Source organism: Ixodes scapularis, unplaced genomic scaffold (assembly GCF_016920785.2).
Source record: "Ixodes scapularis isolate PalLabHiFi unplaced genomic scaffold, ASM1692078v2 PGA_scaffold10__122_contigs__length_95168666, whole genome shotgun sequence".
NCBI classification, from domain to species: domain Eukaryota; kingdom Metazoa; phylum Arthropoda; class Arachnida; order Ixodida; family Ixodidae; genus Ixodes; species Ixodes scapularis.
Genome location: NW_024609836.1, coordinates 40,698,295 through 40,724,029, shown reverse-complemented (window position 1 = coordinate 40,724,029; position 25,735 = coordinate 40,698,295). Strand labels below are relative to the sequence as shown.

The 25,735-nt window shown below is 46.8% G+C and overlaps 1 protein-coding gene across 1 annotated transcript; it reads left to right on the top strand.

Moving 5' to 3' along the window:
* The first annotated feature begins 437 nt into the window (after nt 1-437).
* On the top strand, nt 438-24,033 carry LOC115325814 (mitochondrial import receptor subunit TOM20 homolog). The gene is made up of 5 exons (XM_029986514.4): nt 438-758; nt 4,874-4,926; nt 11,139-11,220; nt 13,864-14,006; nt 21,492-24,033. The coding sequence occupies exons 1-5, from the start codon at nt 617-619 to the stop codon at nt 21,546-21,548; spliced, it is 477 nt and encodes a 158-aa protein (XP_029842374.2). The 5' UTR covers nt 438-616; the 3' UTR covers nt 21,549-24,033.
* Nucleotides 24,034-25,735: the final 1,702 nt, after the last annotated feature.

Genomic DNA, 25,735 nt, shown 5'->3' with positions numbered 1-25,735 from the left:
ATCCCGGAATCCAAGCACCAATACGGCGATGCACATCACAGGCGTTAATATCCAGATGATCCAGAGCGATCTTGCGCAAAAACGGTATAAAGTCTCATTCCTTCATATTTTCACATTATACCTGCGTCAGCGAGCACGAAGAAGCCCGAAGTCGTCGGAAAGCAGCTGCACATCACGGCTACCGCGCGCCGAACAAACCCGCATCCGCCAGCTCTGGGCGCTGCCATCTTACCTGTGACGTCACGGCTCTTGGGAGGTCACGTGACGAGTGGTCACATTTGCGTAAAATATGGCGGCAACCGGGGGGGTGCCACTTCCGAACTTCCGGTTTATCACTCTAAGCCCCTCTACCTCGTTGCTTAAGCAGTACGCTCCATTTCGATGAGAAACAAAGTTTTTGTCTTTTTAGACTTAGGCTAGGTGGCGCAAGCTATCGCCCGTTACAAAGGGTATGGCCATTAACATCTGATTAACATCTATCCATCCATAGGACGGATGCATATATCCGTCTATCTGTGCTTACAATTCGTCGAAAAACGTGTTGGTGGTTGGTGGTTCCGTTTGGGGTCGGAGTTGCGCTCCACTTAATATTTATCAAACAATTAATAGTTTCCTAATGACCGGAATGAATGCAATGATATCTAAAACAGCCCTGGGTGTCGCCGCCGGTGTCTGTGGCTCGCTTTTTGTTGCCTACTGCGTATATTTCGACAACAAACGGCGAAGCGATCCGCTCTTCAGGCAAAAGCTCAAGGAACGTAAGTCCCCCGACCTTTGAGCCGGTCTTTTTGCCTTGAAAAGTCCGCTCACGCTTTGTCTTCTTGTCTCTCAATCTTCGCGGTGCGGAGCTTCACACGCAGGTTGTTGATCTGTTAAAGATACCGCACTGAGATGAAGTGTGTCGAGTCCAAACTTGCATGTGCAGTCCGTCGTCGTCGTAGTTACTGGTCTGTGTTATGACGAAATAAAGAGTGGCGCCTCTTTTCATCAGACTGCGGTTGGTGTAGCTCCTTGGTCTGGCTGAGGATCTTGATATAAACAAGTGAACGCCTCTAAAAACTTGTGGGATGCTATCAAGAGCTCACTTACCGGTTCAACCAATGCCGGGTAGCCCTAGAGGTGTAGGACTCGTGTGGGCGCAATTTTATTGTTTGCTGTAGAACCCTCATAGTAAGGTTGCCCGTGCGTGGCAGAGTTTATTAAATCGCGTGTTCCCATTCGTAAAGAGTCGGATGATCAGCACGCCCGATACAGGGTAGAACCGCCCACATAGACATGAGAATTAAAGATTTGGCTCTTTCTTTTTTTTTTTTGATCTTGTGTGCCTCGTGGAAGCTTCGACTCCACAGCCACAGAACTCGGCCATCAGTGCTCTGTAGAAATTTGATGGTCACTAATTTTCGTCCAAACTGCTCCATAGCTTCTGGGCAGTGAACACGAGGCACCCCAGTTGGCTGCTGGTCAGCACGACCGGTGGCCAAAAGGGGCATCTTCGGGCAGGACGTGCCACCGATTGATTGGATGCGAGAAGCGGGTCGCAGTCCCGCAGGGCACTCTGCCATTAGAGCTCGAGATTGGGTTCAGTGATTAGGGCTGTGGACCGTCTCAGAGTTGCAAGAATTTCGCATAAGATGGCAGCACCTGTCGTATCAGACTTTACTGCCCGCCTGGTTTGAACCTCCAGGAACCGTCTAGCCCAAATGCTCGTTGTCTGGTGAATGACGTCTATGACGAAAACCACATTGTTTGCGAGAACTTCTTGGGCAGCTCCAGGCGCAATGGGCCTCTGTGCAAAATGGATTGTTACGAATTCAGTTTTTGCCCAATTAAAGAGCTCTCAGGGTCCACTTTATGCAACTCTGGCAATTTTCTATAAATGATGCATCTACAGGGCATCCGTTTCACTGGAGTCAATGCGAGGTTCCAACGAAAAGGAGTGTTACAAACCGTGTTGAATCTGGGCCATGACTGAGGGCTGTAGGGCGGCATCGATGCTTGCTAATAAAATCTGTCTTGGAAACCCAAAAAGGAGGTGCTGGATCACAGACGTTTGCTCCGTTAGGCATTTTCTCTCGGCAGCTAATCCGTCGGAGGAGACGCCGATGTAACAATAACTCGGGCTGTAGAAACAGTCCGCATAGTACCCGCTGCCCGGTCTATATTCCTCTTCGAAAACGACTGCGGCAGCTGAACCCAGCGCAGTTTACCGCTGCCCCCATTGACGAACGAGCCAAACAACGCTTGCCTCAACCACCGGCATTGTTGACATGACTGCAACACATGTGCTGTAGGCGCCGACAGGATGAAAACTGCGGGGCAAGTCTTTCGAACGCCTCCAGCACACACTTCAAGTCTGTTGCCATGCATCGGCAGCACACATGCACTTGAGGCAAACGAGACGACGAAGCTTTGTTGAAGGTAGGAAGCTGGCGCTAGAGGGAGGACAACTGAAGGTCCTTCCTGCTGTTGTTACCATGTCAGTGACTATGCTATTGATCGCTTCCACAGACGTGCTTGTTCCGTCGTTTTGTTGTCACGTTTCGTTCCTATTGGGCGACTCTCATGACGGACTGATCTGTGGACAGATTGGTCACGTTATGACGCGTCCCGCAGTTTGTCTCTGTCTCCCAAGCACATCAACATGGAGGAGACTACGAGCAGACGACGGCAAGGACGGACCAAACCTGTTCGCGACCCCACGGTGCTGCAAAACTCCGATGTTGCGTGATCGCACCATGGCACCGTTGCCCTAGAGCGAAATTGACACTTGCTATCGCGAAAAAGAATTGTGCGCCGCTGTTGCGTGCATAGTGAGGCAGAAACAGCAATGAGAGGGGTCTTGCTGGGTGAAGGGTCGATTGGACGTGCCCAAAAGGTTCTGGCGTGCTGGACGAGTTTTGAGAGAAGCTCGACAGAAGTCGGCCGGGCAAAGTTTCTGCAGGTTCTTTGACATGTGGAACCGAGAATCGCGCGACAAGATGAACCGGCGAACGCGCAAAACACAATAATGCGCCATGTTTGTTTTAATCATCCGAAAACAAACAAGGAAAATGTAGCGTCGCCAAACTAAACACTTTTCAAGTCAATTGACCATCAGAAATCCGCAAGTGAAAAGGAGCTCGGCCATTTCACTTTGTGCGTCCAAGGACAAACTTTGCAATTTGGTCCGTCGTGTAAATTGGGCATAAGGTACAACTTTGAACCTTGATGGCCCCATCACATGTTTTCTCCAAGCTTGAAAGCCGTGATGGCCTGTAGCTGAGCCAGTTGGTTATCCATGCTTACTGATTACCAGCTGAACGTTAGGAAAAGCGACGAAGAGAGAAAGAAACACACTGCTGGTGTTTTGGTGTTTGAAAGCCATAGCGAGAAACTGGCCGTGAGCTTGGGGAACGCTGACCTTGCAGGAGGAGGTGTGTTTTCTGTGCTTGGGGGGTTTAAACGTTTTCGCCCATGTTTTTTTTTTTATTATCCGAAACGATTGAAAACGGTTCCGGGACATTACCCTCAAAATTCGAAACTTGGGAATTGAGTACTTGTGAAGTAAAAAAAACGATTTCCAAATGCCGAATTCGAAGTCCCCGCGCGATCTGCGCCGGTGCGTTGACGTTAAATGTTGCGGAGTCCTGAGAGTCCACTTTCTTTCATGACTCCGTGTTGTTGCCATCGCAACCCAAAACGAGAAAGAAAGGAGCGAGCGCTGGCAGACTGAAAAAAAAACCCCAAAAAGACGGCTTTGAGCGGTGTCTCCTGTTTGCCGAGGGAGGATACAAATCCAGGAGGCGGTGCCACAACGGACTCAGATTTTTGGTATTTCAAAAAGAAAGGCCGTAGTGCATTTGCAATTGCATTAAAAAACGTGTTTTACGATTGAAATGTTATAGAAATGTCGCCTACAAAGCTTCTAAATTTCATGACTTTTGACGTCACGAATCAAAAGAAGCGAGGAGCGGCAGAGGAAAACGCCAAAAATAAAAAGGCGCGCGCGCGCGTCTTTGTTTTTGCGCTTTTTTCGCTATGCATTTTTTTTTTCTTTTTGTGACTATGACTACAGTGAACAGGGACGCCTGAGCCAGGAGCGGCACTTCAGTTTTCTGCTGCTTGTAGTCTTGCTTGCTTGCTTGCTTTCTGCTGCTTGTAGTCTCGCGGTGCTTAGCACAGTTTGGCCGGGGAGGCATTTTATTTTTAAAGAAAGAATAAAACGGGTGCATTTATTTTCTTGCCCCAAGCAATGGTGGCCTGGCCAAAGCAAATCCAGCACAGCCTCCCGAAAGTACCTCGTCTAATTGTTCTTTCATATTAATGGAAAAGTACACCAAGGGCTTCTGCTGTAGGCTCAGGCGCGGCCAAAAGTTTCGTATGGCGTGTCAACTAAGAAAAAAAAACACAACATTGTTCTTTTTACTGCAGAAATAAATGCTGCATCGCTGAATGCTCATCCTTCTCCCAAACATAGTGCTAGCAGTCTGAACCTGATACCAAAGTTTCAGCACAAACCGTTAACTTATTCGAAATTTATAAGTGATTTCTGAAAATTTCAAAGGGAAAATGGGGCTCATTCTTGGTAATCGGAGCAATTCAGCATCATATATTCAAGGAGTCGGTCGGCCGCCATTTTCCCATTGAAAGTTTTGGAAAATCAACCTTTGAATGAGATAATGGTTCATTCTTGATCTTTGGCACCTGATTTGGACTGCTATTGCAACATTTGGGCAAAGAATGAGCATTTAGAAACATACATTATTTTGCAAAAAAAAAAAAAGTTTCTTTTTTGGGGGGGGGGGGGGGGGGGTATTTATTTTTTGGTATTAGGGACCTGTCTGAACCTGCACACATAACTAGTGCCTAAATATTCTGCTAAACTCTTTGTCAGGTCGTGCCAAAGCCAGACAGCAGCAGGACCAAGCTCGTAGGGGAACTGGGAAGGTAAGCGTAGATGGTTGAGCGTGTTGGTTTCTAATTTACACTAACAAAAGAGGTACATTGAAGGCAAACAGACGACGAAAGTCTGTCTTGTCTGTTTGTCTTCAATGTCCCTCTTTCGTTATCATAAATAAAGGTAAGCATATTTTGACATCCTCCCAAGTGCTCGATCATTGTGGACAGGAGTGTTTTAGGAAGGCTTTGCCGGCAGCAAGAATCGAGTTCCTTGGTATTCAGTGAATATCATCATGCCTACTTTTTTTTACTTAGGTCACTATTGGAAAGAGGACAGCATGTATGAATGAAATAGAAGAAACCATCTTTCGAGTTCGACTACATTTATTTCAGTCTTGGACCACAGTCACCTATGGGCCCTACAAAAAAAGAGTTAATGGACTGGGGTGTGAAAGAATGTGAAGGCGAAAGGTTTAGGATTTTCTGCGAAGATTTCGGCTTGGCTGCGACCTGGTTGCTCCTACGAGGTTGTCGGGTGGCACAATGCCCAGCTTCGACTTGAAGAAATCTAGCTCTTTCCTTAAAACACGAGGAGCAGTGTGCCTACAGGTATTATTCTGGTTGCTATTCAGTATGGATCGACAGTCTCACCCGAAGTGCTTGTAAGTTGGGGCACCATAGCCGCAACTACTTGTGCGCGACTATGATCCCATAGTCGCGCATAAGAAAAGTGCTGTGGAGCATTCCCCTTTTCCCTGCGAAGCTTTTAGAGCCGGTCAAAATAGAGCGTTCAAGAAATTTCTAATTTTGAAGTTAATTTAAATAGCTGAGTTTCTGACGCATATATAACTTCTCGGACATATCTGTTATTGCCTCTTTTATGTGGTGAACATAGCTTTTATGTGTCTGTGGGCTGCACAAAAAGAAGGTACACAGGGGTGCGTGGCAGAACTATGACAATTACACACGCAAACTGTCAGAAAGTGTCCAGTTAAGTTGCTGCCATGTCGAGTAGAGCTTGAAATAAAACTTTTTTTTACAAAAAATTATCAATCAGCAATGCAAATTGAATTGACCGGCATCTTGCCAAGAACAATCCTCAACAGCCAGGCTATGCCACTCCATTCTTTACAAGAAAATGTTCACTTGGGTAAGCTCTATTTTAGGCCAAATTCAATCTGAGTACCGTAAAATCCTGAAATAGCGCCCACACTCGATAGATCGCCCACTCCGCTTTTATGTTCGAACACGTGTTTTCCTCGAATACTGATAGGTCGCCCACCTTCCAAAAATAGCGATGCCCGAAGGTTGAGAAAGGTGCGGGAGGGTGGGGGAGAAGGTTTGGAAAGCCTAGGATTCCCTTCACAAAGAGAAGAGGCCACACACAATAAGGGAGATAAGATAACGAAAGGAACCCGGAAAGCGGTCAAGGTCACTTATTGAATGACATCAGGAAAGCGTTGAAGGTCACTTAGTGGTTGTCGTCAGATCGCCCGAGAACCCCAGAAAATTTTTCGACCAGCAAACTGTGAAGACGCTTCTTGTGTATACTCGGGATGAGGTCCAGCTATACCATCCAGAAGAAAGTGGAAGTCGTGGAATGGCACCGCAAGAACGGAGCTAACGTGAGCAAGACTACGCGCCATTTCGAAGTTGACCGGAAGCGTGTACGGGAATGGAATACGAGCTACCAAGTACTTCTACAACAGTGCCATGGAACGAACAAGTTGAAGAGAGCAATAGGTAGGGGACGACCCGTTTTTAGTGAAGAAATCGACGACGCACTGATGGACTTCCTGGAGACTGAGAGATCCGCCGGTCGAGCAGTCAGAAATCGCCTGCTTCAAGAGCATGCGCGGAAACTGGCAGAACAGATGGGCCTAGGAAACTTCCAAGCGTCATGCCAGTACATAGCTAACTGGAAGAAGCGATTTAATGTGTCTTATGCGGGTGGGGACCAACGAAAGTCAGAAGCTGCCTGCCGACTACGTTGAAGCAATTACGGTGTTCCGAAAGGCTGTGTCAACTCTGCGCCTGGAGCACAACTACTCGGACTACAACATAGCCAACATGGATCAGACTATGGTCCGGATGGATTGCCCTGCTGCGAGAACCAACAATGCTGTCGGCGAGTCGAGTATTCGCATCGCCAACACCGGCTGTGCTCGGCGAGGGATGACGGTGGCCTTGTGCGCGACGGCAGCGGGCATCAAGCTACCTGCTTTGATCGTACTGAAGGAGCCAACCGGCCGGATTCCCCCCAGAGTGCTCTTTTCTCTAAGGATTCCAGGTATGTTGTAATTAATCACCATTCAGGGTATAAATGTCGAAACAAAGCCTTAGAAATACGTAAAAATAAGTCTGACAGCACTTTTTTTTTTTTTTTTAAATAGAGCGACTGTTGCGTCATCCATTGACAAAACGCCACTGCCCGTTTTGTTTTGTATCGCCCCATTTCCGAAAGATGGCGTAGCCATTCTGGCCGGCGCCATCTTGAGCGCACGAGCAGTTGGCGCGTGACTTGCTGGCATTCCGAAGCTTACTCACTTGCGCGTGCTTCGGCGCTCGGCCATAAAATCGGGCAATTCGCATCTCTTCACTCATCGGCGTAGCATGTGTAATGTGCGTTTGGGGCCCGAACTGTTATTTCATGTTATACTTGTTGCACTTGCAGCAAATGTGCGAGTTACTTCTTCCAAGAACGGTTGGATGAGCTCTCCCGTCCTACTGGAGTGGACTAGGAGAGTTTGGGGCCCGAACGCCGACGACGTGAGGAGGCTGCTCATACTGGACCAAGCACCCATACACAAGACAGAGGCGGCCCGAGAAGCGCTCGACGCAAAAGACACCGACGTCGTCTTGATACCGGGCGGTTGCACGTCCATTTTGCAACCCGCGGACGTCTCATGGATGAAGCCCTTCAAGGACGCGCTGCGTGGAATTTGGGCATCGTTCTTCCGGAAAGGTTCGGTGACTCCAAAGGGCAACCTTCGCAAGCCGTCGCGTCAAGAGGTTGTGAACTTCGTGGCTCAGGCGTGGGCCTCCGTCTCCGAGGATACCGTGCGGAGTTCGTTCAAACGGTGCGGAATATCCACAAGGCTCGATGGTTCCGAGGACGGCGAGCTCAACGACCGTTTGGCTTCGGTAACCAATGGACCCGAGGATCCCGAGAGCCTCATTGACGAGGCGTTAGATTTAATCTTCGATAGCGAAAGCGATGTGTCGTTTGACGGTTTCAGCGATGAGAGCTAGGGAAATAAAAACCCACGCTGCTTTGGCGCACGCGTTACTCGATTTTTGTTTGTGATTTTGGTTATTAAATACTGAAAGATCGCCCACCCCACTTTTTTTGCCAATTATCTACGGCGAAAAGGGGGGCGTTAATTCAGGATTTTACGGTATGTAGGTGCTTATAGACTAGATTGGACAATTTCAATTGCTCCTTTCAGCATGATTCGTCGCCTGCATCAAGGTGCTGAGTGTAAACAATCTTGGTATGAAAAATAAGCATTGTAAATGCCGCTTAGTGTTTCTATAAAAAAAAAAAAAAAAACACTGAAAAGACTTGTCCTAAAACTTTCTATACGTTTTAAAAGATTTTATTGTTTTTAGCTCAGTTGTGTCATCTTCATATATATATTTTGTGAAACATATTTCATTAACCATAGTTCATGATATATATGGTGATGAGGTGCCCATTTCATATCATTTCCACTATAAGTAATTCCTTTGGTCAAGGACACAACCACGATTTAAGTTTTAATATTGTGACACAAAGTTTTACCAATCACGGGTATTTTAGGTGACTTACCACACCTCGCCACATTTTGATTCAGGTAAAATATATGCGACTCTAATAAACAAAAAATAAAAAAGATGTTGAGTCGTCTAAACACAACGTTTTGTATGTTCCTGTTGTGTTGAAATTAAATAACGGAATGTCATACTTTTGGTACCTGAAAGTAAAAGTGGATTGTACCAACGATAGAAAAACAGTATAGTTAATCGTTTCACAGCATAAATAATGCCTATTGCCAGAACAGCACGGAAAATGTATTCTCAATTTAGCGGTTCAAACCGGTTTGAACCATTATTTTTGCTCCCTGGAACTGAACCCGAACTGAACCAATGAAACCTTCGGTTCGATACTCTGCTTAAAATAGACAGAAAATATGATACCCATTTTTTGTGGCTTCTAAAAGCTGCAAATGCGTTGATTGAAAAAATAAAAAGTTGCAAAGCCACGTGACTTCCGGCAACGCTCTCCTACTCTAGATTTCTTTTTCCTCCCCAGTCCAGTTTCGGTTTCGAGCAGTTGCATTTTTTTACTTTATGAAAAAATATATGCGACGCTGTAGCAAAATATTGATTGGGTAGTCTTCTGACTCCATGTCAAATCGCCTAAAAGAATAAATAAAAATTTTGGGGGTTGTCGGTGTCCCTTGAAGCTTTTCTTTTTCCCCCAGCCTCCACTTGATCAATTTGATGAGAAATAAAAAGTTAATGTGTAAGCATAAACACTGGTAAATTTTATAATGCTGTGCATAAAAAGAATAGTTTGGCGCGAGTGTCATAAAAAAAAAAATACATTGCTAGGGAATGCTGCTTTTTTTTTATTAAATATTATTTTGTTGATATTTTAAATTATTTTATTTGTGGCACCCCAATCCAAATGGCAATAGTTGATTTGTGAGCAAAATGAGGCATGATAAAGCCTTAATATTTGTAGACAAAGGAGAGCGACAGTGACATATTATATTGACTACTTCCACAAGTTTGTGAATAAAGTATTTATTAGGGTGCCTCAATGCCCTTCTGTTTAGGGTGATGCCACCCTTTGTAGTACCCGATGCCGACAGCACAAGCTCACGGGGAAAATACGAAGAAATCGACAAAAACAAAATGTCACCATAGCACAGTCAGCGCCACAAACGCGTGCAGGGACACGCTCTTTCACGCGCTCCTGAACAAAAAAGAAAAATAAACGTGTGGGACAAAATGGCCAGATGTCTCCACCCTAAGCAAAGTGAACATGAAAGCACCCTAGTATTTATGTAAGCATCCCACTGCCTATGTTAAAAAAAACATTACGCTTTCTTTTGGGCTGGTCTACTATTCCAGTCTGGCCACTACCAGTTTTTAACGTATGATTTGAAACGATTTGTTGATTTATGGGTCTAAATACAATAGCTTTCGTCTAAAGACATTTTTCGAAGACTGCATTTCCTGTACTTATAAGCTCATGCAAACCTGTCGTAGACAGGAAATGCTAGTGTCATTTGCATACATGATAAAGTGTAGTTTTTGGCATACTGTAAACGACTTAATTTTCGCAGGCTCAGATTTTTGCGAATGCGGCCAAAGCTGAAAATTCGAAATTATTTCTGGGTTCTAATTTTCGCGATCGAGTGCAGCTCCCGTAGTATTCACATATTGCCCGAATTGTTCGCGGGATGTATTTTTTGCGAAAATTAGGCCCTAGCGAAAATTTAGTCGTTTACAGTATATTGCTAATAATATATACATTGAACAAAAGAGTGGGCCAGGTATTTTGCCATGTGGCACACCAGACTAGAAGTGGCTAGCAAACATAGTCATTCTCTGAAACACACTGCTAATGCCATTTTATGGATGAATGAATAAGTTAATAATAAGAGTTTATCAAGGACCAGTGTATGTTGTGGACAGTGAAGCTTTTCTGAAATCATTGAAGAATTCAAGCATCGTCTGCTTAGGCTACAGTTTTGTAATACTGATTTCTTTTGCGATAATAAGGCATATTCCACGAGCTATTTCTTTAGAAATCCACACTGTGATTCAGTTAGCACCGAATGATTGGTGAATGAGTCGTCTGAATGCCGCAGAAGGGCTTTTTCAACTTTTTTAGGAAATATGAGCAAGCTAGATATGGATCAGAAATTTGTAACTACATTTTTAGTGCCTCCTTTTTGCAAAACAAGCTGGCTAGTTTTATGCTATCTTTCAATTTGCGGGTAATATTAAACCACGTGAACTAAAATCTAAAAAATTGTGAACTACTTTTAAGGTTGGTTTAATTATTTTCTCCCGAGTGTGACTACGACACGCTGCGCGGACCTTCGTGCAGTCATAAGCAGTCATACTCAAGTGCAAATTTCTAAACCAGCCTTAATTGTTCCAAAAGTGCAACATCTTAGTCACAATCAAAATAGTTCTGTTTCTCAATCTAGAAGGGTGACAGTGGCGCCGTTCGTTCACAAAAACCCGCACAATCTTTGCAGCTTCCCGACCTGAAGGACTATGAAGCAGTGCAGAAGTTCTTCATCCACGAGGTGCAGATGGGAGAGGAGCTGCTGGCACAAGGTTTGCAAACTGCTTGTTTGCTTTTTCTGTTTTTTTAGCTGTTTTGTTTGTGTTTTTGCACTGCCTGCTGATTTGAAAGCCCTTGCCAGTGTGTCTAGCCATTCGGGAATCCGGGAATGGTCAGGGAATTCTGCAGGTCTGGGAAAGTTGAGGCAACATCGGGGAATTTCTGCCCTAATCACCATCGGTTGGAGGACGTCATGCTTACTTTTCTCCGAGCGACGGCAGGAGACGCGCTCGTTGCACGACGCATTGCAAGCGACTCGGCCTGCGTGTCAATGAAAATATCTGCTGGGAAACTATAGTGTTCGGGGAACTTGCAGAGTCTTGCTGAACCACCTCGTCTTGATGTGCCAAGATAGACTTTGCCCTTTGCATTGTCGCATGCCTAAATGAACTGTTCTCGCGTACGGCTCTTTCACTATGGTGCCTGGTACGCGACTTCTGCTGGCATGCTTAGCGCCTATCTCCCCCCACCCCCATCCCTCCCAGAGTGGGATGTTGCATATAATTCCTGAATTAAACTTGGGCTAGGATATATGATAGACTGCATTGTCCTGGCAATACCTTTCTTTTTTTTTTCCCCAATTTGAGATTTATCGAGGATACTTTGGTATTGCAAGGTTTACATGAACTTCTGTTGGTGGGAGTAAATGAAAACTAAACTAGCAGGACCAGTGGATGGAAGCTTCTAGATATAAAATGTAATTTGCATTGGTATTAAAATGATAAATTCAGCTTTATTACAGCCTCTAGAACCTGGTGGAAACAGCTAGCTCTGTGTTTGGGGGGGAATCACTTCAGCTGTGCAATTGATGTTAAAAGGTTGCCCATAGCTGAGAAGTCAAAGTGGACATTGCCTTTAATTGGACTTGCACATGAATCTTAATATAATATTTGCAGCGTTATAAACAAAATTAAAGTGTAAGCTTAAGCTCCAAAAGCTTTTTTTTTTTTTTCTTGCTGCTTCGAGAGGTATTTCAAAATGACTCGAACCAATCACATTACTGCTCTCACCTCCTGCTCTCCCTCAGTCTTTCCCCGCGTAGACTGTTCTCTATGTTTATTTTTGATGTCAAACACTCTAGGCTAGCTACAACTAGGGTTCCATGTTTTTGGATAAATCTGAAAAACAATTGCCGGCAAAATTTTCGTTAATTTCGAGGTCACGATGGCAAAAATAAAAGAAAGCAATAAAATGAAAAAAGACGGCGCTCTCGAATGAATTGTTTTAGAGGACGGGTTCGGTGGTCCTGAGGAGAGACCACTTCATTTGGTCCTAGGAGAACTCATCACAAGCCCAGTCGTAACAGGCCAACTGGTCGTAGGTGAACTTGTCCCATAGGTCAACTCGTTGGAGGGCATCTCTTACGAGGAATGCTTGTCATGCCAGAATACTCGTCACAAAACGCTTGTATCGGGGCTCGATTTTTTTTTTTCAACTTGACAAGTAACTTTTGTTTTGCAATAGGATTACTCAGTATCGGAAACAGTGAAATCCACGATTTGAGTAGCATGCGAAATAATTGTATGAGGGCCGTTAATAAAGTTTGTATTATTGTCAGGAAGGAATAAAGATTGGGCAATAAAACTCAGGTGGCACGAGTGACATTTGCTATTAATAGGCAATCAGTTAACATTCATTTCTGTGTTTTAATGCTGTGCTTATTCATGGTCAGTTTAAGGTCATGAACGAAGTCGAAGCTCCTCCCAGCCCTTCCCATTTTAGCAGAGAAAATGCTGGAGGGGAGGTTGCCTCGTCCAGTTTTTGCTCTGCTAAAGTGGAAAGAGCTGGGAGGAGCTTCGACTTCGTTCTTGACCTCTCACCTACTATAGGTTTATTTATTTCGTTATTCCCCTTTTGTAATTACTCTTTCTTTTTCGGGCCCTCGAGGCCATGATAGATCCCTAATCCCCAGCCCCTTAGCCAAACAGTTTGGAGACCCCTGCTCGGGATCATGGGTTCTCAAACTGGGTTCCTAGGAATGTTCCCCAGAGTACCCTCATGGGTTCCCCGAGTTCACAAATTTCCTCGGTCGTCTTTTTCCTAACCATGGCATTTTTAAGTGCTATTCCAGCAGGCCTGAGTCACTCAGTGATGCATACTTACGAGCCAAATGCTCCCCAGTGCAGTGGTTCTCAAATAGAGGTCCACAAACCCTTTGGGGTCCCTGAAGGTTTCCTTTGGTTCCCTGAAGCCCTCAACCATCAGCCAGGCCAAGCAATAAATATTAAGTTTTCATATGCTGGCTTCTCTATAGAATTAAATGGACCAAACCATGTGTTCTCCATGCTAATCTCTTCCTTTGCACACATCTAGTTTACTTAAATTAACAACCCTCTTTAATGCCCCCCCCCTCCCCCCCCCCTCCCTCCCCCCCCCGCCCTGTGGATCGCATCCACTGATCCAGAAAGGGTCCCTGAAACATCAATGCTTGAGAACCATTTCCCTAGTGTGTGGTGCCTTGTTGTACACAAGGTCTGTAAGCTTCTGGCTTCTGCACTGTTTTCTTGGATCAATGTTGAGACTGAAAAGAGTAGTTCAGCTGCCATTCAAATCTAATAAGGGTTCCTCGAGGTTTAAAACTCTGAGAACCCTTTCCCTAGATTCATTCTGTGAACTCTGTGGTTTTTCTGATGCAGGAGATGTGGAAAACGGGGTGGAGCACCTGAGCAGCGCGGTGGCGGTGTGCGGGCAGCCCCAGCAGCTGCTGCAGGTCCTGCAGCAAACCCTGCCCCCGCAAGTCTTCCACCTGCTGCTGCAGCGCCTGCCCATCGTCTCCCAGGTGGGGAGGGCTTCTCTCCCTTACGGCTGTCTCGGAGCCGGCACCCAAAGCTGCCAGACTGGGCACGGCGGGACTCGGAAGTCGGGATGCAGCTTTGTTTTGGTTTCCAGTATTTGCACTCGGCCGGCAATTCATTCCTTGTAAACGGGGGAGTTGGGTAGGGAGTATTCACCGCGGCCGTAGCTGCATGCTTTGTGGTTACGCACATGCTGACAGCCAGCGTTTGCTAGTGTCTTTTTGCACCTATCAATTTGTTATTTGTGGCAGACGGTAAGTTGCTTTACCCACGGCTCGTGCTGATGACGATGTGCAAATAGCTACTTTTGCAAGTTGCTGGAAGTAAGCTCATGCTCGGAGTCAATTATTTTGTACTACGTCGCCGAGGATAGCATAGATTCCGGTGCTGCGAAGGTTACTTACATAAGCACGTGGGTTCGTTTGGCATCTCCTTGGCAAGAGAGGGTACAGGAATAAAACCCAAGATTAACTCGCATGCTCTCACAGCAGTGCAAGGCTGCAGCACTGCAGGAGCTATGCCAGCCTTGACAATGTAGCACCAAGTAGTTTATACCTAGAATAGGTTCTGTGAGCCCACCCGTAATAGTTCTACATGCACTGTGACAGTGTTGGGAGGCGCCCTTCCGAAGCGAATTACAGCAATGCCAATTTGAAAAGTAATTAAGCCGCAGGGTGCTCGCTTTGTGCGTCTGCATTCCCTGGGTTGCTTCTTGGCCAATACTTCAGCCTTTTGTCGTAGCAGCCGAGCATCAGGTCCAGCATCAACAGTCGCCTGCTTTTTTGCATCACCAGGCCTGCGCCTGTTGCACGGACGGCAACTTTAGTGCACCACTGCACTTCCCACGTGCTCCAATTTTTTCTCAAATTTAGTGATTCTTTGCAAGTTTCCGATTGGTACGATGTGTTTATCTTCATTAATAAGAAAGAAAAAAAAAAGAAAAGGATTTACTTAAAGGGGTACTAAATTTTTTTCTGCAATAGTCTATTTATGGTCATAACTCAATCTATGGGCCCTAAGCGTCCTAAAAATAGCCAACCATTACATTCCTGCGTGGCCCATTTCTCTTTTGAAATCGGTATCAAAGATTGATTACCTCGCAACTATTGCTGACACCAGATGGCGCCATCGGATGAGAAGGGCTTCTCCTCGTCCGACGGCGCCATCTGGTGTCTGATTGTTCTGAGATCCTAGAAAACCAAACATCAGATTCGTTCGTGACTGATTTCTCTATTGAAATCGGTACCTAGTTCTGCATCAGGATGATAGAGGCAGTCAACAGCATGGTCTGTAATATGGTAGTTCGTAATATGCTAGAAAGTTCAATGACTTGGTGGTACATGTTTGAAAAAAAAAAGTAAAACAGCGCCAAAAAAACGGAGGACAAGAAGACGAAGTGTACAGTGCTCTGTTTGTATACTTCGTCTTGTCCTCCATATTTTTGGTGCTGTTTTACTTTTTCTTCAAACAAAAAGATAGTTTAAAGGACCTAGGCGGTATTTATCTGACAGCGCCGGGCGTACTGCGCATGAATAGTGCATTGTCATGCGAGGCGTTGCACATAAGCCCGATACATCTCTTCATGGGTAACAAAAGGCAAAGTACAAGTTCATGCCACTTGATGGAAGTCAAAGTCGTAACGGAGACGCTCCGGAGGCTTCACTGTGCAAGTCGACTTCCTGGCTTGTGACGCTGCCACACCATCGCCTGGAGGTTGCTGTTGGCGTGACGGTGCTAAGGGCTGCGTCATCATAACGGGCCAGGCTGCTGTTGCCCTTAGGTGCCGCACTGCCGTTAAAAGTTTTCTGGACGTGTGACGTCATTGAGTGCTGTGACGTCGCCTCGTTGCTCGGAGTCGACCCTGTCTGGACTGGTAGCTCGGTGCCACCACTGTCTGGACCCGACATACTGCGGCCATTGTCGCTGCATCGCCTTGGATGTTGGTAGTGCAGGGTTACTCGATTTGGCATAGTGCTCACTGGTATGTAGCAGGTGTTGCCGGTTACGTCTGAGCATTTGGCGATCTTCTGTTATTACATGGTAAGACATGGGAGCGGCCGTATCAACCACCTTGGCTTTCCGCTACCATGCATGGTCTCCAATCCTCACAACGTCCCCTTGAGCTAATGGTTATAGAGGTTGCCCTTTTCGAGTTTGAACATGTTTCTTTATTGTAGTGGCTGTCATCTCGCCAAAATCTGGAATGTTAGTCCGAAAACGCCTGCCTTGAAGTTGTTCCCTGGGAGATTGGCAGTCTTCTAGTGGCGAAGAGCGGTAGGCCAGCAGGCCTAACCAGAAGTCGTCCCTTGACTCTTCAGTTTTCTTCAGGATCTGCATGACAACCTGCACCCCCACTTCTGCGAGTCCGTTAGACTGAGGGTGGTGGGGGCTAGGCGTGATGTGTTTGAAGTCATACCCATTCAAGAAGGCGGAGAACTTGGGGCTGGAAAACTGCGGTTCATTGTCGGTGAAGATTTCGAGCGGCATGCCGTGCCTTGCAAACGTGGAGCTGAGTGCCGTTTTCGGTTCTTGCACTTGTGTCCGTCAGCTTTTCGACCTGTGGGAAATTGGAAAGTGCGTCAAACGCAACGAGGTATGAGTTTCCTCCAAAAAAAGTGAAAGCCGTTTACAAATCCCTGTAACGCCGAATTGGAGCGCAGCTCTTGAGGAGGAGGAGTGAAGGGTACTGAGGGGAGGGTAGCCCCCACCTCCTTCTCCTCCCCTCATTCTTTAATATGCTCCGGGGGGGGGGGGGGGGTCACGTGACCTCGGGGGGGGGGGGGGGGGGGGGGGTGTCACGTGACCTCGGGGAGGCGTGACCTGGGGGTCACGTGACCTTGGGTGTCACATGGGGGTCACCTCAAGGTCACGTGACCCCCAAGGTGACCTCAGAGGGGTCACGTGACCTTCAAAGGGTCACGTGGGGTCATCTTGGGGTCACGTGACCTTGAGATGACCTTGGGAGGGGTCACGTGACCTCGAGGAATCACGTGACCTTGGGGGTCACGTGATCCCAAGAGGACCCCACGTGACCCCCAAGGTCACGTGACCTTGGGGGTCACATGACCTTGGGGGGGGTCACGTGACCTTGGGATGACCTTGGCGACGCCGACGCCGCTCAAGCCGGGAACGGGCCCCTAAGAGCTGCGCTCTAAAACAAAGATATCAACCCCGAACCTGCACCATGCACATCTCGAAACTGGGCGCATTGGTAGCGGTTGTACTAGTTGCTTGTAAGAGAACCTTTTACACGTAGAGCAGTTTTGTATCAGCAGAGTGATGTCGCTGTTTCGACCCGGCCAGAAAACGGGACGTCGTGCCCCTTCTTTGCATTTCTGTAAGCTGAGATTATCGGCGTGAATTTTTGTAGAATTTCTCATTGCATTATTCTAGGTATGAACACTTTTGTTCTCTTAAAGAGTATTCCATTCACCACAGATAGTTTTGATGCAAAAGCTTTGAGTTCACCTTGGAGTGGCTGGCTGGCTGACAAGCTGCTGATGCGCTTCTGGTAGTAGTGGTTTGAACAGTTCCTTTGACCAGCTTTTCTAGCAATGCTTCCGTCATTATGGAACCCAGGAGCTGAATTGCGTGTGTCTTCTGTGGCACCAGCCTTGTCGACCTGACCGACGGGAGACGCTTGTGACAGCATGTCTGCCAAGACTAGGTGATTTCCTGGAACATACTGCAGGACATAGTTGTAATTCCTTCCATTGCAACAGACAAGAGCGGCTTGTGCTCTGTCTCAATGAAGACCTTCTGTCCGTAAACAAGCTGGTGAAATTTGTCGCTACCAAAGAAAATGCTAAGCGCCTCTTTTTCAATTTGTGCGTAACGTTGTTCCACTTGCGTTAGCGCTCAGGATGCGTATGCCACTGGTCACCAGTGACCGCCGTGACACTGCAAAAGTGCCGCACCAACGTCGTCTTTCGATGTGTCACACGGTATTTTCGTCTCCTTTCGAGGATCGAAGAGTGCTAATGTGGGCGTTGTACTGAGAATCTGCGTGATACTGTTATACTCACTCACATGGTTTTCGGTCCACTCAAACACCAAATGAGACTTTATAAGCGCTCTCAGCAGCTCCATTCTTTCAGACAGCTGCGGCACTTAGGTACCTTCCAAAGTGGTTAATCACACCTTGCGTACGCTGAATGTCTGTTTTGTTCTTTGGTACTGACATTTTCAGCAGACCTTGAACCAGCTTTGGGTTGGGCAAAATATCTTTTACTCCGATGATGTCACATGAAAATATATTTTCATTAAGTCAAACATACATTTCTGTGCGTTAATCTTTAATCCAGATTTTTCAGCAGCTGTCAAGGCTGCCACTAAACGGTTATCATGCTCTTGCTGCATCGCGCCCCACTCCAGAATGTCTTCAGTATACACGTGCACGACAGGTAGACCATCGGATACTTGACTCGGTGTCCTTTGGAAAACTTCTGGCGCCGATGAGATAGCAAAAAGCAGCCGGATGTAATGGTTTCTGCCAAAAGGAGTTCCGAAAGTACATATTTTTGATGTTCGCTCGTCCAGTGGTACCTGGTGGAATCCAGAGTTTGCGTCTAGGCAGCTAAAGTAGACGACGCCGGCCAGTTCTCCTTCTATGTCTTCCTGCTTGGGAAGCTGGTAATGCTGCCTCTTTACATGCTCATTAATTCTTGGGTCCTTGCAGACCCGAAGTCTGCCATCTTTTTTCTTGACTAAAACCGAAGGGCTTACACAATCAGTGGGGGAGTCTTCCTTTTTGACGATTCCCGCTTGCTCCATTCTTCGGAGCTCGTCGCGGAGAGGCTGACGGAGCGACAGGGGTACCCTCCGGGCCGGCTAGACGGCTGGGGCGGCACCAGGCTGCAGGACCATACTGTAGGGCTGCTTCAGGCAGCCGAAACCTTCAAAAAGATGCCTGAAATTTTTGGTAGCCTGTACTCCTCCGAGGTGCTGATAGCATCCACTGTGCTCTACACAGTTCCTAAGGCTTTGCTTGCGTCCAGTCCCAGTATGGCCTGGCGACCACCTTTCACGACAAAAAACTTCACACTTTTAGTGTTTCCGACGGTCACCTTCTAGCACGTTGTTCCAAAGTTGCTCATGACTCCTCCTGCGTATGCTCGCAAGATAGAGCTACTGGGCTTCAACGCTTCTGTCGCTCGCAGCTTTTTGTGCACAAAAAACGGTAGCAGGCTGACTTGAGATCCGGTGTCAACTTTAAAAAAGACTTCTGCTTCTCGAGCAGAAACTTGAGCTTTGATAATCCATTCGTGGTTTCTGTTTTCGCTGCCTCTCAAGAATGTTTAAAGTCATCGTCGACGTCATTTTTGCTTACATCGGCCACTACGGTCGAGCTAGGACAGCAAATCGCGAAGTGATTAAGCTTCCGGCATCAGTTGCATTTTTTTCCGTAGGCGGTACACCGTCTGACTTAGTGTTGCCGATTGCATTTGTCGCAGCGTAATTGCTTTTTGTCTTTTTGGTCCGCCTTGCTGCGTTGTGATACCGCTTGTTGTGAGATAGCATCGATACGGTCGGCCGCCTTGTTCCGGACTTCGTTTTGTTGCGCCAGAGTCTCCGCTACTTTGCACATTTCTTCTGCCTTTAGCAAAGTTAGGCCCTTCTCCCAAAGCATTTTCTCACAAAGCTTCGAATCATACGTGCCAGACACATTCTGATCTCTGATCATTTAGTCATGCAGTTCTCCGAAATTGCACTGGGCGGCTAGCTTTTTCAGATCTCGAATAAACTTTTTGACAGGTTCTCCCTCGGCTTGCGCTCTGGAGTGAGATACATAGTGTTCATGCACTTCATTGCTCATCTCAATGAAGTAGGCTTCAAACTTTCTGACGAGGGCTGCGTAGTCGTCCTGGTCTTCTCCGTCTTCAAACTTTAAGTGGTTGAAGACGTTAAGGGCTTTGTTGCCAGCAATGCTCATCAGGACTGCAGCTTTTGCAGCTTCACTTCTTGGACATTCTTTCGATGCCATAGCCTTGAGAAACATCTCAAACTCTGCTTGAAGCGTTTCCAGTTTTCGAAGAGGTTGTCCGACAGTTGTAAGGGCTTCGATGTTTTGAGCAGATCCATCGTCGTCGCTGCGCCGTCTGACTATGCTCAGGCCCGTACCGGCTACTTCTCACACAATGTATCAGGATGATGAAGAGGCAGGCGACAGCATGGTGTGTAGAGCAACAAGAAGACAGGTTAATGGACGTAGGTGGTATTTATCAGATAGCGCCTGGCAGACTGCGCATGACTAGTGCATTGTCATGCGAGGTGTTGTACATGATAAGCCCGATACAAGTTCTAAGGTAATCAATCTTTCATACTGACTTTAATAGAGAAATCGGCCACACATCAATGTTATTGTTCTGTTAGGATGCTTGGAGGCCATATATTAAAGGGCAACTCAGCTCAATTTTGAAGATGTCGGGATAATGAGTGATTTTGCATTTAAAAGCCCTAGTAAAAGACTCCACATTGTTTGCTTTGCGGAAAATGGGATATATATTTTTAAATTAATTTTAAACACGAGCGGAAATCGAAACCGAAACTTCGGCTCCGTTCGGCAACGTCGGCCTCGGGCTGCCAAGAACATGGCCACATGTGGTGTGAGGTGTCACATGATCCTCTACGGAATGAGGGGCGGGATTGGGGCGGGTGTGCGAAGCAAGTGACGTTTGCACCCTTCATCACGTTTTGGTGTCTACAACATTCGACGACGTCTGCACAACTGCGGCACATGTCTGCGCACGTAGTGTCCCTAGTGTGGACGAAACTCCGAGAGACAATAATCACAAACTGTGAGACGACGACGACGGTTGTGATGCGAAAGAGGGCAGTAACGGCGGAACCATAGCGGGTCAGCTGCACGGCTCCCAAGAGGCGCGCTGCGCAGGCGCGTTGCGCCAATCACGTGGCCGCCGTTGAGCGCCGAGAGGAAACATTGCTGACGTCATCTGCTACGCTTGCACAGAAAAGTAAAAACAAGCAAAAGGGGGCAATGGTGATGACGTTTAGCTCACTGTTGGCTATGCCCACACCATAGCCTTGACTGCGCTTTTGGTTGCGCCTGAATTCGCCTGCTCGAGTCAGCCGATTTCGGCAACTTAATGAGTTGCAAAGTTTGCCGGACCATTTAAGAAACATTTAGACAGAACTGCATCGTAATATTTGACGTGTGGTCTTCCTAGGCGATACTGAAGAGGACTGCATTGTTTAAAACCAAAAATGAAGCGGAGTTGCCCTTTAAGTTATGACCATAAATAGACTATTGCGGGAAGGGGTTTAGTGCCTCTTTAATTATTCGACTTACCGGGACAATATTGTGTCCCCGTGTTTGTGTAATTCACCCCTGCAGACCGCTTTAGTTCACCTTTAGATATGTTTGAATTCAAATTGATCACCTTGTACATTTCACGCTCCCTTTGGGTGCACCAAGCATTGACGTGTGCCTATGTGCTTCCTCTGCACAGCGCCTGGCTGACAGTGCTGGAGCGGCGGATCCATTGGTGGAAGACGACGTGGAGTAAGTGGAGCGTGCAGAGCGGCGGACACCAGTGCACAGTGACGGCGGACTTCTTCCCTTCCCGTTTCCTCGTCGAGCAATGGTTGTGCACGCCTTGGCAGGACCCCAGGGTTGAAGCACCCCAGGGTTATCTCTTCGTGGCAGTTGTTTTTGGAGCAGCACATTGTTGTCGGTTTGCACCTGTTGGACTGATGGGAAGTGGAGGCACTGGGGCATTCCTCCTTTTTTGTAGTGCGATTGTAGAATTGTTGTACAAACATCGGAGATGTGGCACTACGAGGACGTTGCGAGCTGAGGGGGAGCTAGGGGCTCTGTATTAGCGATTCCGACAAAGCCGTTTTCCGATCTGCTTTCACACATTCATTTTCTTGTTGTGCTGGGTGTGTGGTGTCTGTGGGGCCACAAAGGGATTGCTGTGACTGCACTGAGGGATAGAAGCAAACGGCCAAAATTGATAGAGCCATCTACTTGTAACTGCACCTGACTTCACCGTGCCTGGCAGCCAGAATATGAAGCTGTGAAAGTAGAATGAGGAGACAGTACTTAAAGGGATGGTGAACTGAAATTTGGATTTCAAAAAAACAATGCTGGAGATGTAGGCGGGACGCTACAATCCCTACAACACTACTAGGAAGGCGATATCTCAAATGGACGGCCGTATTTTTGGAAAAAGAAGTCAAGATTGAACCAGGCCGACGAGACGTGTGACGTCAAGATATTTAGTTTTCTCTTCTCTTCGCTTCGCTCCCTCAAGGCCGCGAGGCAGAGAAGACGCGAGGCCGTTCCCTCTCCTTCTCGGAGAAACACAACGTCAACGTTCCTGCCAAATGCGCCTCTTTTTTTGAAAAATGCGGTCATCCGTTCGAGATATCGCTGTATGAGTGATGTTTTGGTGTTTGTAGCATCCCGTTGCACGCTTTTGCCGCGTGTTTTGGGGAATCCAGATTTCGGTTCAGCATCCCTTTAACATCAACTTTTTTATGCAACACATGGGCAGTGGTTAGTGGCATAGCCAGGAATTTTTTTTTGGGGGGGGAAGGGGGGGGGGGGCCCTGAGGTGGCTTGGATGTTTATGACTTGGGGTGCGGAGGGAAGGGGAAATCAAAGTGCGTGTGTATATCGAAGGGTCGGCTGGATTTGGGGGGGTGGTAAAGCCCCATCGCCCCCCCCCCCCCCCCCCCCCAGACTATGCCACTGGCAGGGGTAGCCCAGCTTACCAGTAGCATCGGAAAAGGAAAAACAGGAAGGAGGGGGGGGGTCCAGCCTCCCTTTCCCCCATCCAGATATTTCGGACTGTTAAAGAAAACAAAATAGACTGCTAAAGCCAAATGGTTAATTGTGTAGGGCATTGTGGATACTAATCTTACTTCACTGTACCCAGGGACAACTGCCTGGAGAAATTCAGTCAAAGTACAGGAGCGTGTGCTTGAACGCCAATTCAAGCTGGTCATGTGCTCTCCTCTAAGGCAATGCCACAGGAAGTTGTCCCTGATTGTAGCGTTGTCCAACAAAAGTAGATGCCAAGTTTGGATCTTGTGTGCTAGGAAAGGTCTGTCTGCCACCTTTATTGTACGTGTTGGTGATGATATGTTGTGGGTCAAGATTGGCATTCTAGCCATCACTCATGAGGGCATCAGTGCATAGGCAAGGTAGTTAGCAATTAGTAATTAGCATTAAGTTGGAGCATGGCATCAATCCTGGGCACCTTTGTGATTACAGAAGGGCATTGATTGTAGTTGAACGTAAGTGTTGCAGCATATGTTTAGGTTGGTCTTAGTAGAGAAGAAACGCAAGTCAAACCTCTTCTTCACTGTTGCGCAGGTATCGAGCACGACTAAGAACAAGGTTCACTTTTTGAGATGACCCTCGGAACGATAGCACACCTACAAGTTTAGCCAATCACTGCTGCACCAAATCCCTCCTTTTGAGCGGCAAATAAATTTTTTCCTGCTAGTACTTTGTGGTGGGCAAGCTTATGATGAAGAAGAAAAATGTATGATTGATTGCTAATGTGCCTTCTGTCTCAATCTGCCATGCGTCCTTGTCCATATGTTTGTGCAGTCATTGCAAGCACATGAATGTTGCTTCGAAATGCCGACAATAATAGTTGTCTATCTTTTGAACTGCAAGCAAAAACTTCCTCGTTGACAGTCTGTTTTATAAATTTGTGCATATTTTTGGCGGTGTTCGAAGCAGGGACAATGTTGTTGACACTGAAATATGTAGGATGATGAAACTTTTTGGGTTCCTCGTAAATACAAATCTTCGAAGTACACAAGATTGATCGTAGACAGGTGTTGAAAAACACAAGGACAAGAAGAGACGTAAACACTGGCACTGGCACACAGCGCCAGTGTTTAGCTCTCTTGTCCTTGTGTTTTTCGGCGGCTGTCTACAATCCTGTTTCAACTGGCCCAAATTGCCATATTAACGCAAGATTGAGTCAGCCTTCTGAGGAAAGAAAATAAAAGCACTGACCCCATTGTCAACTTTTGTGCTGTGTGACCTTGATTGCAACTGGAAGCCAAGTCAGGTAGTTCAAGCTTTACTTTTGCGTGTGTGCAAGGCACTAGAGCAGAATTCTGCTGGTCGATATGGGACAGCCGAGGTCAATAGACCGATGTCACCAAGCGAACTGCGCAGGCGCGCGCATTCCGGAAGTGGTGCCGCCGCCATGCTACTTGTAGTCATCCCTTCCCGGCTACATACCGCTGCGCGTATGTACATCATCATAGATTATCATTTGGCACGCCACGGTATCACCTTGATTCTCTGGCATGTTTTTACTTCATAAGATTGTGTTGTTTGTGATGCCTTACTTTCCTCAGCAAGTGCAGAAAAGCAGTTTCAGTCGTCTTATCGCTTTAGAATAGCTTTGTCTTCTGCTTCGTCGTCGTCTGCTTCTTCGTCTTCGTGAACGCGTGAGCTCACTGCCGTTCACGGGGTAATTCCATTGCGGCCGCGGAAAAAACAAAAACAAAAAAAACAACGGCGCCACTACTCGAGCATTCTGACTCCTCGGACATCTCAATTACCTTGCAAACAAGTGAGCGTCTAGTGCAATAGCAAGGAACAAGAAAATTCGAGGGACCATCGGCTCGGTGTAGCACCACGGAACAGCATCAAATGGGATGAAAAACTGAGCTTGGTGGTGCTCATGTCTTGTGCATAACGTTTAATCAGCCATCAAGTAAGAGGAGCTAAGTAGACTTTCTGGCTCAGCGATAGTTTTCTAAAAGTTGTTTCATTCTCGTTGATAGCCGCCTGTGCGACAGAGTACAGATGAACAGCGGGAGAGGCCTGCACACAAGGGACTGATTACAGAAAGGCCATGCCTGACGCGCCGTAATAATTGGCATCTATCAATGCCCGACGGGGGAGGCTTTTTTCTGCGGTCTCGACTGGTGCTTGTGCGGAATGGATCAGTAACACCAGCCTAATAGACCACCACAAAATGGATGAGGTTCGTTTGTTACATTTTTGGCGGTAAGTACGTGTTGCACTTCTAATTTGCATTATGTAATCTTTTCGCGTTGGTATGGAAAAAAACAAATGAAGGCTGCTTCTGAAAAAAATTTGTTTTATATCAAGTGGTGCAAATCGGGAATCGCTGGTCTTTTTTAGTGATTGTCCTGATCATTTAAAGCACAGTTGTGCTTGAAACATGTCGTCGCAATAACAATTATAACCACCAAAATACACCGAGTAAGAAGTGTACTAAAAACGGCCTCCGCAAACCAGTGCGGAGGTCCTATTTGAGATAGACCAACGAATAGGCCGCTATGGAGCAAATGGTCAGAGAGATTCCAGCTTACGGAACACTTCGGCACGCTGTATGTCTCGTGCCCTGTAATCTTGCATATTTTAGCTGACGTGCAATAATTGGATATATATTATGAAGCAAATCGCGAAACAAATCGTAAAACTCAATTTTTCCTGCCGCTCTGTCCGGCTCTGTCGACCTTTCTTTGCCATGCTTCTTGCGGGAAGACATAATATCCGAGGCCTTTTTGCCTGGTGCTGTTGTTGTAGCTCCGTGGCATACAATATGTGAAGCCACCGATTGAAAACCATGAGTCAACACCTGGCTAAAAGTCTCGTGCTAACCCGAAAATTTCCAAACGCCGGGCGTACAATGCGCGCCGACGCGGCCCGAAAACTGGGGAGAACTACAGGTACCACAATGCACCG